The sequence below is a fragment of the Aplosporella prunicola genome, assembly GCF_010093885.1.
Source record: "Aplosporella prunicola CBS 121167 unplaced genomic scaffold K452scaffold_44, whole genome shotgun sequence".
In the NCBI taxonomy this organism is placed as follows: domain Eukaryota; kingdom Fungi; phylum Ascomycota; class Dothideomycetes; order Botryosphaeriales; family Aplosporellaceae; genus Aplosporella; species Aplosporella prunicola.
The window spans coordinates 61466-77218 of NW_022983572.1; the positions used below are offsets into that span (position 1 = coordinate 61466).

At 54.0% G+C, this 15753-nt stretch overlaps 7 protein-coding genes across 7 annotated transcripts; 2 read left to right on the forward strand and 5 right to left on the reverse strand.

Moving 5' to 3' along the window:
• Nucleotides 1-714: 714 nt before the first annotated feature.
• Nucleotides 715-1851, reverse strand: K452DRAFT_128486 (uncharacterized protein). The gene has a single exon (XM_033535264.1). The coding sequence runs from the start codon at nucleotides 1586-1588 to the stop codon at nucleotides 827-829; it is 762 nt and encodes a 253-aa protein (XP_033392289.1). The 5' UTR covers nucleotides 1589-1851; the 3' UTR covers nucleotides 715-826.
• Nucleotides 1699-2925, reverse strand: K452DRAFT_343030 (uncharacterized protein; the record flags this gene model as incomplete). The annotated part of the gene is made up of 2 exons (XM_033545398.1): nucleotides 1699-2279; nucleotides 2377-2925. Coding segments are annotated over 2 exons (1020 nt in total), but the record flags the coding sequence as incomplete, so codon positions are not given.
• Nucleotides 2926-4435: 1510 nt separating this feature from the next.
• On the reverse strand, nucleotides 4436-4996 carry K452DRAFT_302651 (uncharacterized protein; the record flags this gene model as incomplete). Its single annotated transcript, XM_033542620.1, has 1 exon — nucleotides 4436-4996. The coding sequence occupies one exon, from the start codon at nucleotides 4994-4996 to the stop codon at nucleotides 4436-4438; it is 561 nt and encodes a 186-aa protein (XP_033392291.1).
• A 2038-nt stretch (nucleotides 4997-7034) lies between these two features.
• On the forward strand, nucleotides 7035-8707 carry K452DRAFT_353884 (glycoside hydrolase family 16 protein). The gene is made up of 2 exons (XM_033545853.1): nucleotides 7035-7719; nucleotides 7770-8707. The coding sequence occupies exons 1-2, from the start codon at nucleotides 7265-7267 to the stop codon at nucleotides 8698-8700; spliced, it is 1386 nt and encodes a 461-aa protein (XP_033392292.1). The 5' UTR covers nucleotides 7035-7264; the 3' UTR covers nucleotides 8701-8707.
• Nucleotides 8708-11835: 3128 nt separating this feature from the next.
• Nucleotides 11836-13085, forward strand: K452DRAFT_128594 (uncharacterized protein). Its single transcript, XM_033535266.1, has 2 exons — nucleotides 11836-12272; nucleotides 12335-13085. Exons 1-2 carry the CDS (start codon nucleotides 12053-12055, stop codon nucleotides 12877-12879), a joined length of 765 nt encoding a protein of 254 aa, XP_033392293.1. The 5' UTR covers nucleotides 11836-12052; the 3' UTR covers nucleotides 12880-13085.
• Nucleotides 13086-13813, reverse strand: K452DRAFT_128595 (uncharacterized protein). The gene has a single exon (XM_033535267.1). The coding sequence runs from the start codon at nucleotides 13726-13728 to the stop codon at nucleotides 13291-13293; it is 438 nt and encodes a 145-aa protein (XP_033392294.1). The 5' UTR covers nucleotides 13729-13813; the 3' UTR covers nucleotides 13086-13290.
• A 552-nt stretch (nucleotides 13814-14365) lies between these two features.
• Nucleotides 14366-15589, reverse strand: K452DRAFT_302654 (uncharacterized protein; the record flags this gene model as incomplete). The annotated part of the gene is made up of 1 exon (XM_033542621.1): nucleotides 14366-15589. One exon carries the CDS (start codon nucleotides 15587-15589, stop codon nucleotides 14366-14368), a length of 1224 nt encoding a protein of 407 aa, XP_033392295.1.
• Nucleotides 15590-15753: the final 164 nt, after the last annotated feature.

Consider the following 15753-nt stretch of genomic DNA (forward strand, 5'->3'; position numbering starts at 1 on the left):
GTTTGGCTTTGGGTGTGGAGGTGGTAATTTGGGGTCTGAAATCGATCTGTTGGATGGGTGTGCTCGTCACGCGTGCACGCGCGCCAGGCGGGCGTGAGTCGTGGGTTGGGGAGGCGTGGGTTTGGGTTTGGTTGTTTTGGCCCCGCGGGCTGCGCTGCGTGCTGCGTTGAACAAACGCCTTTGCTATCGCACTCACGCCCACACCCCAACTCGCACTCACACTGACAGCGGGCAGGACATCGTAGACGTCCACGGTGCTCCTCCTCGTCGTCGTCGCTGGGTAGGTGCTCAGTGCATTACAGCCAACACGTCAGGATCCACTCGGCCAGCTATCTTTAGCCCTCACCCGCGTCGCGACCACCACGCGACCGGGCGCTCACCGCCGCCACGAAGTACAGTAGGTCAATGTCATTGTCATCGGCGACGGCCAGGCTTTTTTTTGCATCTGCAATCTGCAAAGTCTGGTAGCTTTAGGAGTGGTCTCCACTTGGTGGGTGTGGGCTGCTGCGCGCAAGCAAAAAAGCTAGACCACGAGTACCTAATTTGCAGTGTGCGAAAGAGGCAACGAATGCGAGACTGGGCGATCGGCATCGATCCATACATATGCGAGTGCGAGTTGCGAGTGTGGGGAAGTGTTGGAACGTGAAAGGAAACTCCCGAGCCGAGGCGAGTCTGCTGTGCCTTCCATCTGCTTCCCTGCCAGTCGTCCTGTCATTCACACTCATTCACACTCACGCACTTCTTGCTTGCATCCTCTAGAATACTAGCCATCCATGTACCCGAGCCCAAGGTCCAGGATGATGCCGTCATTGGGCGCGCCACGAGACTACCTAGAGTAGGACAGCTCTGCCTGAAGAACGCTAGCGCTCTCTGCCTCGCGCCGCAAACAGCGAGGAGCGAAAGCGTGCAAGAAAAAAAAAACCTGGGCCGCGGCTACCACTCCCATCACTCCCACGAATCCTGCTCTTGCCCAATGCCCTGCTCCTGTCGCACTGGCAACCGCGTTCTGCTCCGCGGTACCATTGTCACGACACCACACGACGCCGCGACCTCCACTGCGCCCTGCGCCGCGTCCGCGCGACTGTTTTGCGCGTGGCCGTGCTTGTTTGCTGTTCCGTGGTTGATGCGCGCTTGGCGGGTGTTGGTGGTGGCGGTGAATGGGTGGATGGGTGGAGCCGGTTTCAGAGGTTGGATGGGGGCGAGGTTGAGGGGTGTGAGTGGTGCGGGTGTGTAGTGAGAGGAGATGAGAGGGTTTGTTTGAGGTGGGATTGGTGTTGGTGGGGGGTGTGGGTGGGTTTGGAGGGATGTTGGTAGAGAGATGGTAAGGTTGTTGAGGTATGCAGCTGATATTTACGATGGTGCTATAGGATAAGGTAGGGTATGTTCTCGTTCTATTTGATACTTCAAGTCTTATTCCTCTTCCAATTTTAACAAAAACCAGTCGTCCGGCACGCCAAACACCACCAAATACCATCCGGATTCGCATTCCAAGGTACAGCAAGAACAACTTAGGCACCCAAACAAAACAAAACCGCATCCAGTTCTTGCCGAACGAGAAACCCCCGATTAAGATCAAATGATTTTCCATAGCAACCAGCGCTGACCAGGACCGAATTTCCCCTTCATCACCCACCACCAACCAAGAGCCAGCAAAATATAACCAGACGGAGTAACCACCGCATCCCCCAGCAACTATACTCACCAACCCCTTTTACTTCCACGCTCACAAAACTCCAAGTAGGCCACCGATGCAATACCAAGGCAAAACCTTCGCACCCGCAAAAGAAAGACATCCAACCTCAACCCCTCTACCTCTCCAACGGACTCCACAAGCTCGACCGCCTCCTCTCGCCCCTCCACTCCCGCCCCTCGTTCCCGCTCGCTTTCCCCCCGCTACTAAAATCAGTCAGCACGACGCCTTGGCCCGCCCATCCGTGGGCGTCGTTCTCCCACTGCCTTTGCGCGTGCTCCTCTTTGTTCCGCCACCCCGCTTCCCACCGTCCCGCCTCTTCCCGCCCTGTCTCGCCCCACCTCTGCGCGCCCGTCTCGTCCCGACCACCCGCCCTCCGCCCCCCACAACAGCGCCACCACGCCCTCCGCGCCGGCAGTTCCGAGTCAGCACCCCGTAGCACGGCGCCCGGGTGCACGAGCGCGAGCACCAGCAGCGCGAGCACCATGGGCAGCGCGTCGAGCAGGAGGACGTAGTTCTCGTTGTAGAGGATTGTGTTGGCGGGGGTGATGCCGCGCGCGAACTCGACGAGGCGGAACGTTATGCGGACCTGTGGTTGCGGGGGTGGGGGTTAGTGGGATGGTGTTTATGGATTGTGGTTTAGTGTGGAGAGGAATAGAAAAGGAAAGAGGATGGGGTAAACGTACCGTGATTAGCGCTAGGACTGTATATAGAGCCCATACTAACGCGCGCCAGTTTCTATACAGCCACCCAGAGCAGCCGCCGCGCGGCCGCCCGTCCTCGTCGTTCTTCCCCACACGCATGCCCTCTCCCTCCGCCCACCCCCGCCTCTCCACCCCGCTCATGACCCAATGAAACTGCACAACACCCACCGCAAACACGCAGACAAAAAGCTGCTGCACGCCCACACCAGCCATATAAACCCTTAACCCGAGCCTCTTTGCCTCAACGCTCGCGCCCGGACTCAACATCGCGCCGCCGACAGCCTGGACCACGAAACTGCCCACATCGGCCCACACAAACACGCTGCCAACCCTCGCAGCATTCAGCCTGAGCACGCGCTTGGCCGGGGCGAAGCAGAACGCGGCGCGGCCCGCAGCCATGTACGCGAACGCGTTGATCCACAGCGGCGCCAGCAGCAGCTGCTGCTGCGCCACCGTCGCGTACGCCGTGTTCTGCTGGTCGTAGGCGCCGAGGGCGCGGAACACGAAGGGCCCGGCTTCCCACGCGCTGCCGGTTATCAGGACCCACGCGAAGCGCTTTTTGTGCTGGAGTGCTAGGGCCAGGTGCGTTAGTGTCAGAACGCTGAAGAGCGCTAGGAACGCGATACTGCTGCTCGGAGAGGGCGCCGCGAAGTAGTTCGAGTTGCAGGCGGTGATGGGGACGGCGCCGTGGTGCCCGGGCGTCGCGTAGGTGCATGTTGGTGCGTCGGTGGGGGTGGTGGGTGTGAGGGCCAGGGTGGAGAGGGCGTGCTGCTGAGGAGAGAGGTGGAGAAGGAGGTTGGTAAGGCTGATGGTGTGGATGAGGGAGTGAGGGTGGCTGCGACGGCGGCGGAGATGCTGGCAGATGTGGTTGTTAGGATTAGCTCGAAGGTTTGAGAGTTTGCGACGATTTCGGACGTTATGAGCGCTTCTGACGGGCCTAGTGGAATGTTGTCGGCCGCGATGCTGACTTCGGGACGTTTGGAGGTGGGAGGCTCGTCTTGCTCGGAAGACATGGTTGTGCTGCTCTCTGTGGTGTGGTGGTTTGTAAAAGGATCAGGGAAGAGTGAGTAAACTTCTCCGACATGATGGTTTTGGGAAGTATCGCCAGATGTGTCGTCTTTGTTCTGGCGTACTCTTTGTACCGGCTCGAGTGCCCGAGCTGACTTGCCAAGATCAGGTCTGCGTCCTTTGTCCGTCGACGCACATGGAACTCAATTGCCTCCGTGTTCATTGTCGTGACTAAATGAAGGCACAGGATTCCGGCACTTTCAAAAATGAGCAACGTCTTTTTTTGCTAGTCTGACACCAGAAGAAAATATAATGCAAAATTTTTGAAGAACTTGCATCAGAGACGACACTTGGTTGATATGAACCACAACACGGCCCCAAGATATACGGAAGGACAAAAGTTTATCATAAAGAACAGCACTAGACAGATTACGCTGAAGGGACGAGAAAATAGAACTACTCGTGAATATATATTGGAAATACTTGATACAAGTTGTCAGTGAAGCGAGCACAGTAGAGGAATCAGTATGATTATTATAAAGGAAACATGTCAAAGAAAGCGATTATGGTGAAGAATTTGTGAGATTGAGCTATGAATTGAAAGGAAAACAAGAACATATATTGAAAAAAGAAAAAAATGGGTGCAAGGCTTACTTTTTTTTTTCTTTTTTACCTTTTTTTTGTGTTTTTTTGTTTTAATCTACCAAAACATTCAATGATAAATCATAAACCGTGAATCATGATGAACACTTACAACTTTGCAACGTGCACTCGCAAAGCATACTTACCTTCGCAACACCCGAGCGACTCAGCAATGCAGAATAGTGAGATACACAGCACTATGGCCGGTCTACTGCCGGACTGCTTGCCTGTGCGCTCGTTGAAGCCATCCCCCTCGTATCTCCAAGGAAGATACCCGTAAATCATACATACCTTCGCAACTTCCGAGCGGCCCAGCGGTGCAGAATGGTGGGGTTCAGACATGCGACTTTGCTAGTGCAGTTCAAAGCGCCATTGCCGACCCACGACCAGACTACTCATACTTAAGCAAGCGCTCATTGAAGTCGCTCCTCACCTCGTAGCAGCGGTCGTTGAAGTCGTGCTCATCCTCGTTGAAGATGCACTCTTCCTTGTAGCTCCAAGGAATACTCCCCAACCACATTTCATAGCTCGCCCGGGCCGACTTTGGCATGGTAAGCCGCTTCAGCAACAGGGTCTCGTACCATGCCACAAGCCCTTCCAAAACGACCAGCTTCCTATCGAAAACGTCCAGGTCAGGCAAAGTGATAGAGAACGTGGGAGGCGATCCAGTTACTCCCTTCCAAAGCCGCGGGAATGATACAGTTTTCCCAGCCACGAGGGCGTAGACCAGCTCGACGAACTGGCGGTCCTCGTCGATGCCGACACGGACATTACCGTTCTTGATGCCCTGGCGGAACAGACCCAGCTCTTTCACCAGAGCTATCCTTTCCTCGACGGGAACTGATGCAAAAACTTTCTCTAATGCCGATTCCAACTTCTTCTCGACTTCATCCGCCGTCAGCTCCAGAGCCTTGACCGGCTTACCGGAAGCGTCCTTAACAATGAATTGCATCGCTTCTGTGAGGTTACGCTTCTGTGAGGTTAGGGTGTACTTTTGAGAACTGTTAGAAACCCTTTGCTAGTGTGTGCTGGATGTCCGAGATTGACCTGGGCTATTGCAATGCAATTTATCTTCTCTATATAGAGCCACTTCCATGAAAATTATCCGCATAGTTTTTGAACGTTGCCATCGTAAACTAGCAGGCTAGAGGTGAATGTATATGCTGCTGATGTGATGTGTGGCCTTCCTTTGTCGTTAGTTTTAGATATAGTTTTTATGTTCAGGAACAATGCTCCGAGCTCTTAAATTAGCCACCTAACCAACCTCGACGTCGCAGGCGATCGTATTTCTCATAATTGACTTGCCAAGCAGTTATTCTGTCCATATCAACAGATTTTACCAAGCTATTCGGACTTACCATGGTGCCATGAGATTTGTGTGGCGCAGTGCTCTGCTATCATGCTCAACCAGTCATGCGCTCTGAAAGACGATACAGATCCTTGGAAATCCTGAAGTCACTGGATGCGTATGTGTCTCCTTTTTGCAGGTCGGTAGGGCAGAGACTGAAGTGTTGTTCCTGCAAACTCATTAACGAGCTGAACGGACTTACGCGCCGCGTCTCCTATGGACATGAGACTATGGTCATTGCGTGTCTTGGCTACTGTTCCATTTCTGGTGACAGGCCCGGAGTGCAAGGTTCCGGTACTTAATGCGGTAGGTAGTGTGGCGGGTTTCGGGTGTCCCGTCAGTAGACAGCAGATCATTTTGAGGTCTGGCCAGCATGCGCAGATTGTCTATCTGGCAAGCGATGGCAGTTTCCGCATCAACGATCATGCCGTTTTCTTGCATCGGGGCCGCTGCACAGCTGTGACGAAACGTAAATGCCGCCACAAACTCACTGTTGGACTTAGCGATGGTAGAGGTGGACATAAGGCTCGGTAGGGTCCTCGGGTGTTTCTTGCGCCACAAACGGGCGTCGGAAGATAGGCCAATTTCATTATCATCCCTGGAAAATTATGAAGGGCGTTGGCAGATAACCAAGCAGGGTCTTATCGGCGATCCTTTGTCTTGGGTTTGCGGAAAAGCGATGCACAAGCAAGCACTTTGGTACGGAACGTTCTGGATAGGTCGTATCTCCGGTACAGCAAATCCTACGGGTAAAAGGCAAGTTTTGAAGATTTACCCCGGAGGTGCCGGCCAACGTAGTGGGGCAAATGGAAATCACCAATATTCGACGTGCTTTGCCTGGTGTCGCTCAGTGATTGACCAACCATTCCTGGACGCCAGTTTGTGAGATGATCTGACAGTCGTGTGTTGTGCAGCTATGAATAGGAAACAGGGTGTGTCTGCCAATCATCGCCGGGATGCTACCTTGTGGTTACCATGTCAGCGAGCTGAGGCTTCGAGAGAAGAAAATTCCTGCAAGCAATGGACGATTTGGCTGGTAGCAGACATGGGTAGCCGGGAGGCTGCGGAGGTGGAGTCTCTTGTCGGAGATCGGCAGAACGCGGTCCTCCCCATGCCCTGCCTAGCGCGTCCCGTTTGGGCTGTCGGAAAAAGTGAGGTCGCGGCGCTAATGCACAACAACATGCCATGGCAGAGACATCACCTAGGCTTGACAACGCCTTCCGCACTTGAGCCTCCTCTCAGCGTCTGGATGCAAAGTCGACATCGGAGTCAGTTGAGTCCGGAGCTACTTATGCAGCCAGACATTCGCCAGCCTCACCATGCCGACAACAATGCGGCGTGGTAGTCCGTGCTGCTGCTCCTAGGCGCCATGTGATGGTGTCGGCTTCGCAGGCACCTGCAGAAGTGGGTTAGAGGCGAAGATGCCTCGAGCAGGCCCTCGCTTCTGCAAGGGTACGTGGGACTGTCATCGCCAAACGCAGTGTGGTCGTACTCCCGGGCGGCTTCGCCCGCATTCGGAGCCCATGTAGCGATCCAGACAAGCTGGATCGGGTCCCTGCCGCCCAAGCAGGCGATAGGCTGTGGCCTAGAAGCATCGTGATGGTCAGTTCTCAGGGCAACAGTCCAGCTCGAGGGTGATCCCGCATGGATTCGCCGTAGCCACCAATACTAACCCCAGGCCATGGTAACCGTGGTTTGCCATCAAAGCTTAAGGCCTTATGGCTATACCATGCACCTTATCTGAGCCTTCCCATCCTCCGTTTTGCATCTATTCAAGCTCTTCAACACATCCCCCTCGTTGGCCTCACACCCGCTGCAATTATCCATGCTATTCAGTCCCCAGCATATATATTTTGTTTATAGTCTTTAAATATGTCAGCCACAGCTGCCACTACAACGTCTACAACGCCTCGACCTAGCACGCAAGAAGACGATAGCATTGCCGCAGCGTCTACATCTCGAAACCGCCAGGCTATCAACCCTTTCGCAACACCGCACGTATCATCGCCCACTTCAAGAGAAGGATCTGCGTACGATTTCCCCAGCAATGCAAGCAACGTCCCTCGCCAGCGGTTCTTCCACTCTAGACGTATAAAGAAGGGTACGGTAGACCAGCCATGGAAAGACAAAAAAGACCCAAAGGCGAAATGGGTAACCATCATACCTATCGTTGGTATGCTCCTCGGCCTGGGTATTGCCGGTGTTCTCATTTGGGATGGCCTTCGCACCGTCACAAACCATGAATACTGTCCCGTCTTTGCTGAGGATTTCTCTGGTGGTTGGAATGACAAGATCTGGACAAAGGAGGTAGAGGTTGGTGGCTTTGGGTGTGTACCGCTTTATGTCTCACGGCTGCCTTTGTACTAACTTCTCACAGTAATGGCCAGTTTGAGATGACAACAAACGACGATGAAAATGCTTTTATCAAAGACGGAATGCTGCACATCAAGCCGACTCTTCAAGACCAGCACCTGATTGACACAAACACTGTCGTCAATCTCACGAAAGAAGGCATATGCTCGTCTGACATCTGGTACAACTGCGTCACGAGCACCAACAGCACAAACGGAACCATTGTCAACCCTGTCAAGTCTGCACGCCTCAGCACCAAGCGTGGTGCAAGCATCAAATACGGCCGTGTTGAGGTTGTAGCTAAAATCCCTGCTGGAGACTGGCTATGGCCTGCTATTTGGATGTTACCCAAGGACAATGTGTACGGCGATTGGCCAGCATCGGGTGAGATTGACATCATGGAAACTCGTGGCAACAACTACACCTACAGTCAAGGCGGAAACAACATCATCAGCAGCACGCTGCACTTTGGCCCGAACTCCGACAACGATGGCTGGTGGACAAATAACGTCAAGCGCAAAGCCCGGCTCACCACGTACGCGGATGGCTTCCATACCTTCGGCATGGAATGGAGCGACAAATACCTGTTTACCTACGTTGACTCGCGCCTCATCCAGATCATGTATAACACATTCAACGAGCCTTTCTGGCAAAGAGGCAGGTTCCCTCTGTCTGACAGTAATGGCACACGGTTGGTGGATCCATGGAGCCACACCGGCAGCGACTCGACTCCTTTCGACCAGGATTTCTACCTTATCATCAACCTTGCTGTGGGTGGTACAAACGGCTGGTTCAAGGATGGTCACAACGGCAAACCTTGGGTTGATGCCAGCCCGACGGCTAAACGCGATTTTTGGAATGCGCGTGAGCAGTGGCTTCCGACGTGGGGGAAGAACGGCGAGATGATTGTCAAGAGTGTTAAGATGTGGCAGCAGAAGGGTTACAACAACTGCTAGTGGGTTTTTGTTGTTTTGATTGGTACAGTACACATGGCTTATCGCGCATAGAGATTTTCAGGTTGGGTTGTCTTGACGGATGGGAGATAACAAGGATAGACTTACGTTCGCCTTCAGTAATTCAATGAAGTTAACAATGCCTGTTACATCTATTCCGGTGCGTGACCTTACTGTGTGCATAGTTTTTCACCACACGGCAGCTCAAAGGCTTTCAGTATGTACAATCTCAGCCCAAACATGTCCCCACCACATAGTCCTGCACTCGCACTCATCACGTCGACCAGTCTGCAGGTAATCTTATCTAAAGAAATAGAAAACCACCCCACCATATCAATGGGCTGTACAACCTTAAAGCGATCCCGCAGTCTCAGCATGGTGACAGTTGCACACTCTAAACTAGCGCCGGCGGCTGCTTCTTTGGAATTGACAGTGCCGTTTGTATCCGCAAAGTATTCTTAGTGACAATACTAAGCTCGGAGCTACTTTCCTTCTTTAGGAGCCAGGCACACACCCGGAATTGGTGTGCAAAACTAGTGGTACGGAGGTAATATCAGCAACGGCTATCGCGAGGCGTTTTCCAGCGCCAAACGAGCGCCTCTGCCGTGGAGTGGCTTCTGCTTACAATACTGCATCTTCGTAGACTGACAGCGCAACAATGAAGCTGACAATGAAGAATCGAATGGACAGTGAGCCACGAGCCTTCCCTCCGCGCCCGTGGACGCAGCACCCAATAGTCGTGGTGCATGCACCCTTGCCAAAGAAGCCTGAACGGTGCAGCAGGTTCGCAGGCGATACGAAGGGGCGCGAACACGCCTTATCGCAGCTCCGTCGTGCCGTAGCGGTGCAGCGTTCTACGACCAATCGGAGACCTGCTGTCCGGCGGCGGGAGATCATCGAAACCGGGTCGCTTGCAGGTACGACGCTGTAAGAGGTTAGCGCGCCTTAGGAAGATGTTGGAATCTCGTCATCGCAACCTCGCTCGCCCATCTTCTCTGTCCCTTTTTGTGCGTCTCCGTCGTTTTTGTTCTTTCTGTATGCCAGCCTTGCTGCATGTGCAGGCTTCCGTTCCGGCGTCTGCCTGTGGGTAATGGCCTTGTCGCTGATTAACAACGGTTATCCTGCCCCTCTTCGCCAATGATCTGGGTAGTGGGTACGCAGTGTTGTCACAGCAGTCATTTCTCGCATTCTCACTCAGCAAATCGACTATTGACGATCGCCGTCATGGTAGGTCTGTCCCTTTGTGCCGCATTGTCCAGGACCCAACGTTTATAGGAAGGTGAGGTTTAAAGGACTACCTAAGAGTATACCGTCACCTCTATTCTTCGCTTTGGGTTGCTTGTGTCACTGTATTTTCGTGACACCACACTATTCATCATGTCTTACATCTTGAAAGGAACAGCTTATTGCAGAATGCTGTGCTGACGGTCCGTTTACCCACTACCGAGGACGACGTCGCCACAGCCGTCTGCAAATCCAGATAACGCCTGTGCACGCTATTTTCAAGCTCGTTCATTTCTCAGCTTCATCCCTGTCTTGTCACTTCCCATTCTCAGCCTATCGCGGCATGCATTGGATGGAGCAGCCAAAGAGTTACGAGATTGTCTAGACATCCCCAAGCCCGGCTTTGGGCGGGAGACTCTCTTCCCGTGTGACAATCATATTTGTAACGCTGCCTTGTTCTCAACGTCGCTACGAAGCTCGTAGTGCCAGCCGTATGCGCCATGCGATGCAGCGCTGCCGTGCTCAGACGCGAAGAATCAATCAGGAGCAGTTCTCCCCTGTCATCTCGGGGCCGGCTGCAGTGGCGGTACACGTGTTGCATTCATAGAGTCACTGTTGACCTTTGGTTGGTCGCCACTGCCGCGCTGTCTTCATCGCTATCGGCTGCTCAGAGCGGCCCCTGTGGCGCTATCAGGCGGCACTACACGGCTTGCTACACATGCACAAGGACCGGTGTTCCATTTATACGACGCTTAATCGGCCGGAATATGCCTTCTCTTTCTTCACAACCTATCTACCCCTTAACGTGCGTATCAGTCGCATAACAAAATGATGGATAGGCCGCAATTATCAACGTGATAGCTGGCTTGGTAGGTCCCCTTTGGAATTGAAACCATACCAACTTTTGAGCACATGACAACGAGCCACAAATGTCAGATTTTTTGTGGCTTTGGTTTGTCGTCTGCATTACCACCTTAACGTAAGTATCGTGTTAAGTTTGCTGTTAACTACGGACACGTAAGAGTAATAGGTTTTGTTCAATTCGTAGCTTAATTTAATTTGCTATCCCCTTGCATCTAGCTATAAATCTTACAGTCCTTCGATTTTTACTATCTTTAATTCGTCACCCGCGTTCGTTTGTAATCTGTCTAGGCATTTAAGCTGATCTTTCCAGCTTAGCTAGCATTGTTTAAGATGGCGTTATTCTCCGAGTTGATTTATCCTCGAAATATAATCCTATATCTTATTTTTCGTATGTTTTACTTCGTTATTTTATATTTTAATTCTTGCCATAGCCCTACAACCTCTTTTTCTTCGCATGCTTTAGTTGATCTGCTCTTAGTAGTTCTATCAAGACATTAATGGTTTCACGCATGTACTGCATAGTTATATTTAATTACTAGAATGATTATCTAATCGTCATTTTAGACGTTATGTAATTCAGGAAGTAAGGTTTCTCTTTCCATGGAGCAGCAAGGAGGCGTCTTATGAGATTTTCCCATACTGTTTCACGAGGCTAAGACCAAGTTAAACGTGTTTCTCTTTTTCAGTCTGGAACATAGCACTATTCTAACATGAGTACTCGGAAGAACGCTATTCTTAGGTTCACTTAACAGAAATTATCTTATAGTTGATACGAAGCACAAGGCCACATCCAACTTTCTTTTCCAGTAGTAGTGTGGATCAACGACAGTAGCGGATACTTCAGTACACCATGCTACGTAAGCAAGGGAATTAGCCCTTACCGCAAGCCTTAGCTTATGCGAGTCAGCTTTGCACAACGTGCCATTGTCACTGCTTACAAGGAGCGACTGCATCCGCCCAAGAGGCTTTTCTGCCATTGTTGCCTACTCAGCCTCGCCGGTATTTTAACTGGAAGAGTGCACCAACAGACGCCATACTGCTTAGCACCTTAGAAGGAGTTACACAACTCGTTGCCTATATCTGCTCACTAAGACACGGACGAATTTACTTCCGATTTAAGTACCAGTGATGTGGTCTTTCCAGCTCATTTAGAAACACTGCCAATACTTCCCTCGTATACTACTCCTTGTCTATAGTATTCACCGCTACAAGCAAGCCCCCAAAGCTTTGCGTACTTAGTACACTTACGCACCGTTCCTTTATATCGATGACTTCGGCAACATGCTACTCTCCAAGCGGAGATATAGCAGAAGACTGGCAGCCTTGTAACGCAACAACAAACGGTCAAGCGAGTGCATGCTGCGACCTTAGAAACTCCGTCTGCACAACAACCGGGCTCTGTTTCGGCGGGGCCGGCCACATCTACCGCGGCGGGTGTACGGATCGGCACTGGAGCGCACCAGAATGCACGAACCACTGTCTCGACGGTAAGCACGTCCTAGCCAACCACGCATGCTCCTAATAGAACAGACGCTCATGCACAGGGCAGTACGCCAATCGCAGTTCGTCAATCTCTACAGCTGTGAACCCGGAGTCTGGGACCCTAAGCATCGCGTCTGCTGCGGCGAGGATTCCAACTGCTGCGCCAACAACTTCACTATCGTTCCCGGGCTACCATTTTCGGGCTTCAATTCACGGACCACAACGAACGGGAGCGAGTCGGACGACGAGCAAACGACAGCGAGCGCATCGCGTACGGCGACAACAGTGACTGTCATCATCACGGCCACTGCTGCGCGGCATGACTCTATTAGGCCCACGACAGTGGGCGTCGCAGTGGGCGTGCCGCTTGGGACAGCGCTTCTCGTGGCGTTGGGGCTGCTGCTTTTCCATGAGCGCGTGTGGAGGCGGCTTGCGGCGAGGAAGAAGGCCGAAAAGGCATCTGCGTCTTACTACTTTGGTGGCGCAGGTGCACCACCACCGGGGTATCCGGCGCCTGTGGTTGAAGCCGACGCTGGTAGTTCAGCCAATCCTGCCGTTGAGATTGGGCAGCCTGAAGAGAGGACGGAAATGGAAGCCTGTGGGCCGAGATGACAGACTTTATGCGATGGGGTTGTATTGCTAATTTCAGAAGACGTTCGCTCAGTACACTCGCGCGTTACTACTCTTGTATATACAAAGCGGTGGTCAGGATCTAGGTGCGTAGACTCCGCTTGTGGTATCGTAATTGATAGTCGTATGGTTTAGTACAGACCACCTATGTATGTAGCACGTGGTTGACATAGGAGCGAGTACTACATCACCACTCCTACTTAATCAGACAGAGTCACAATCAGCTAAGCCGAGCCGAGCCAAGCCAAGCCAGCATGAAGCCCAGAAGCCCAAGAGCCGAAACGCCGAAACCACGTACGACCACGTTCAGGCACGCACGCACGCAGAGAGACAGGTATCAAACACCAGGTAAACAGATAGACAAATCAAGCGATGCATTTGCACCACTCATGTTTAAATGTAGCTACCACCAGCACTTCCTCTCCGTAGGTATGTGTAGCTAGAAAATTCCTTTTCAACGCCACACCCATCCACCGACCCATTCCCAACAAAGGAAACAATAGAAACAACAAAAGAAACCCTCCTCCCCCCAGCCCCGCAAAGAGGCGTGCGTGCGTATAATAGTAAAAAACTCCACCCAAAAAACCCCCCCACCCAAAAAAAGAACGCCCAACCGCCCCACAGGAACGGCATGCTTATGCTAGTTGGTATGAGACAGGTAGAAACAGGTAGAAACAACAAAGAAACAGGTAAAAACACAGATATACAAGAAAAGAGACAACCAAGAACAACAAGAAATGGTATGGTATGGAGCAAGGAAAAAGGCAAAAGGCAAAAGGAAAAAGGAATAAAAGCAGATGCGCCGCGCTGTGTGTGTATGCTTGCTTGCATGCGTGCTTGCTTGCGTGCTACTGCGTCAGGGGCGTTGCTCCGTTAGGGCGTGATGGTTGGTTGTTGTGTGTGTTGTTTGTTCTTCTTCTTCTTCTTCTTCTTCTTCTGCCGCCGCTTCTGAGTCGTTCTTCTTGCGACTCTCTTCTTCCCCTCTGCCCTGCCTGCCAAGCTATGCCGTGCCGTGCCGTGCCGTGCCGTGCCGTGTTGCGTTGCATTTTGCCTTTTCGGGCTGCGTAAGTTGGCTGGCTGACTGGCTGGCTGGCTGGTGGGTGGGCTGGTAGAGAGGGGGGAGGTGGTTTGGCAGGCTGTCCGGGCCGCGGACCATCCATCCCATCCATCGTGGTGGTGTGGTGGTTCATTGGTCCTGGGCCTTGGAGGCATCGACTGATTACTCATCAATCGACCAGTCACTCCGCCTCCCGCGCCAAAAGGCGCATCGCGTCATGCGCGAAACGTATCGTCATCGCGTTTTGGGTTGTAGTGTCCAATCAGGAAGGTGCGTGAGTGCGCAGCCAATCGCGCGATTCCACGCGCAGGCTCAGCCGCTTCAAGTGCAGTGCAATCAGCACTCGATGCCGCAGCCCGCGCGTCCGCGCGCCGGCCCCCTCCCGCCAAAAACACCTAACCCGCGCTCTAGTCAGATGAACGCCGCGGCGCGCATGGTCGGCAGCTGCTGCGTCTGGCGCTCCGCCGCCGCAGCAGTATGGTCGGGGTACGCGCGCGCGCCGCCAAAATGCGCCGCCAGGCGCGCGACCTTTGCGACGGCCGCCTTGGGGGACACGGACAGCACCGAGGAGGAGGACGACTTTGTCGACCCTGCCTTGCTGCTGGTGATGGACTTGGGTCCCGCCTTCATTGGCCCGTCGTAAGCCTTGCTGCCGAGCGAGACGAGCGTCGCCGTCGTCGAGGCCGTGTGCGTCGGCCTGGCGGGGCGGGGCGGCGGGCCCGGTGAGCGCTCACGCTCCTGCTGGTGCGAGCGCGGCTGCGCGGGGACGTAGGAGGAGAGGGGGGAGGGGGTGGCGGCGATGGCGGCAGCGATGGAGGCCGCGGCCGCGGCGGCCGTGCGCGGCGTCAGGGCGCGGCGGGACGCGGGGCGCAGGCATGAAGCTGCGGAGACGGGGAGGGGGACGCCGCCGTCGGAGGAGGGCGAGAGGGCCGCGCCGTCGTTGGAGCTGGTGGCTGAGGCGGGGCGGATGGCCACGCCGCCGGTGGTGGACGAGGAGGACGTCGATGCCGTCGTGCCCGTCGCGGTGCGCAGCATGTCGGCCTGGTCGATGTTGTCGGCGGGCGTGTCCGGAGAGTCGAGCTCGGTGACGGTGACGGTGCAGTCGGACGTGTTGCCCTCCTCCTCCTCGTAGGGGGGGAGGTGCTCGTCCTCTTCGTCCTCGGTCGCGAGCGTGGGATCGACGTCCTCGTTCGTCGCGGCGTAGGTAGCCAGCTCGTACGATGGCGAGGGCGACGAACTTGCGGGCGAAAAGGCCGAGACCAGGTTAGGGCTGGGGCTGGGCAGGAAGTTCAATTCGGGGGCGGAGCCGTTGGGGGTGGAGCTGGTGGGGGCGGGGGCGATGGCGGCGTCGATGGACGAGGCGGTGCTCTCGGCCGCGAACGAGTTCATGTCGGGCTTGAGGATGCGCTGGATGTTGGCGCGGTAGCGGGCGGCCAGGGCGGCTTGGTACTGTGCCAGGTTGGGAGAGCCATCGGTGTTGGTGGTAGTTGTGGTGGTGGTGGTGGAGACCGAGGCGGCGATATCGGCAGCGAGGGGTGCGGCCCGTTCTGCCAAGGCGGCGAGCTGCTGCTGCGTGTGCTCGGGCAGCCTATTTACTGCAGCAGCAGTAATGGTGGTGGTGGTGGTGGCGGACATGGTGAAGGTGGGGTGGGGAGGGGAGGTTCGAGGTGAGAGTTGGAGGTGTCGCGCGACTCTATGATTTAAGTAATGGTCGTCGTATTCACTGTGGTTGTTTCCAAGCTCTTGGGTCTTTTATGCGGCGATCAGCGTGCTCGTGATTGTGCCACGACAGTTCGGAA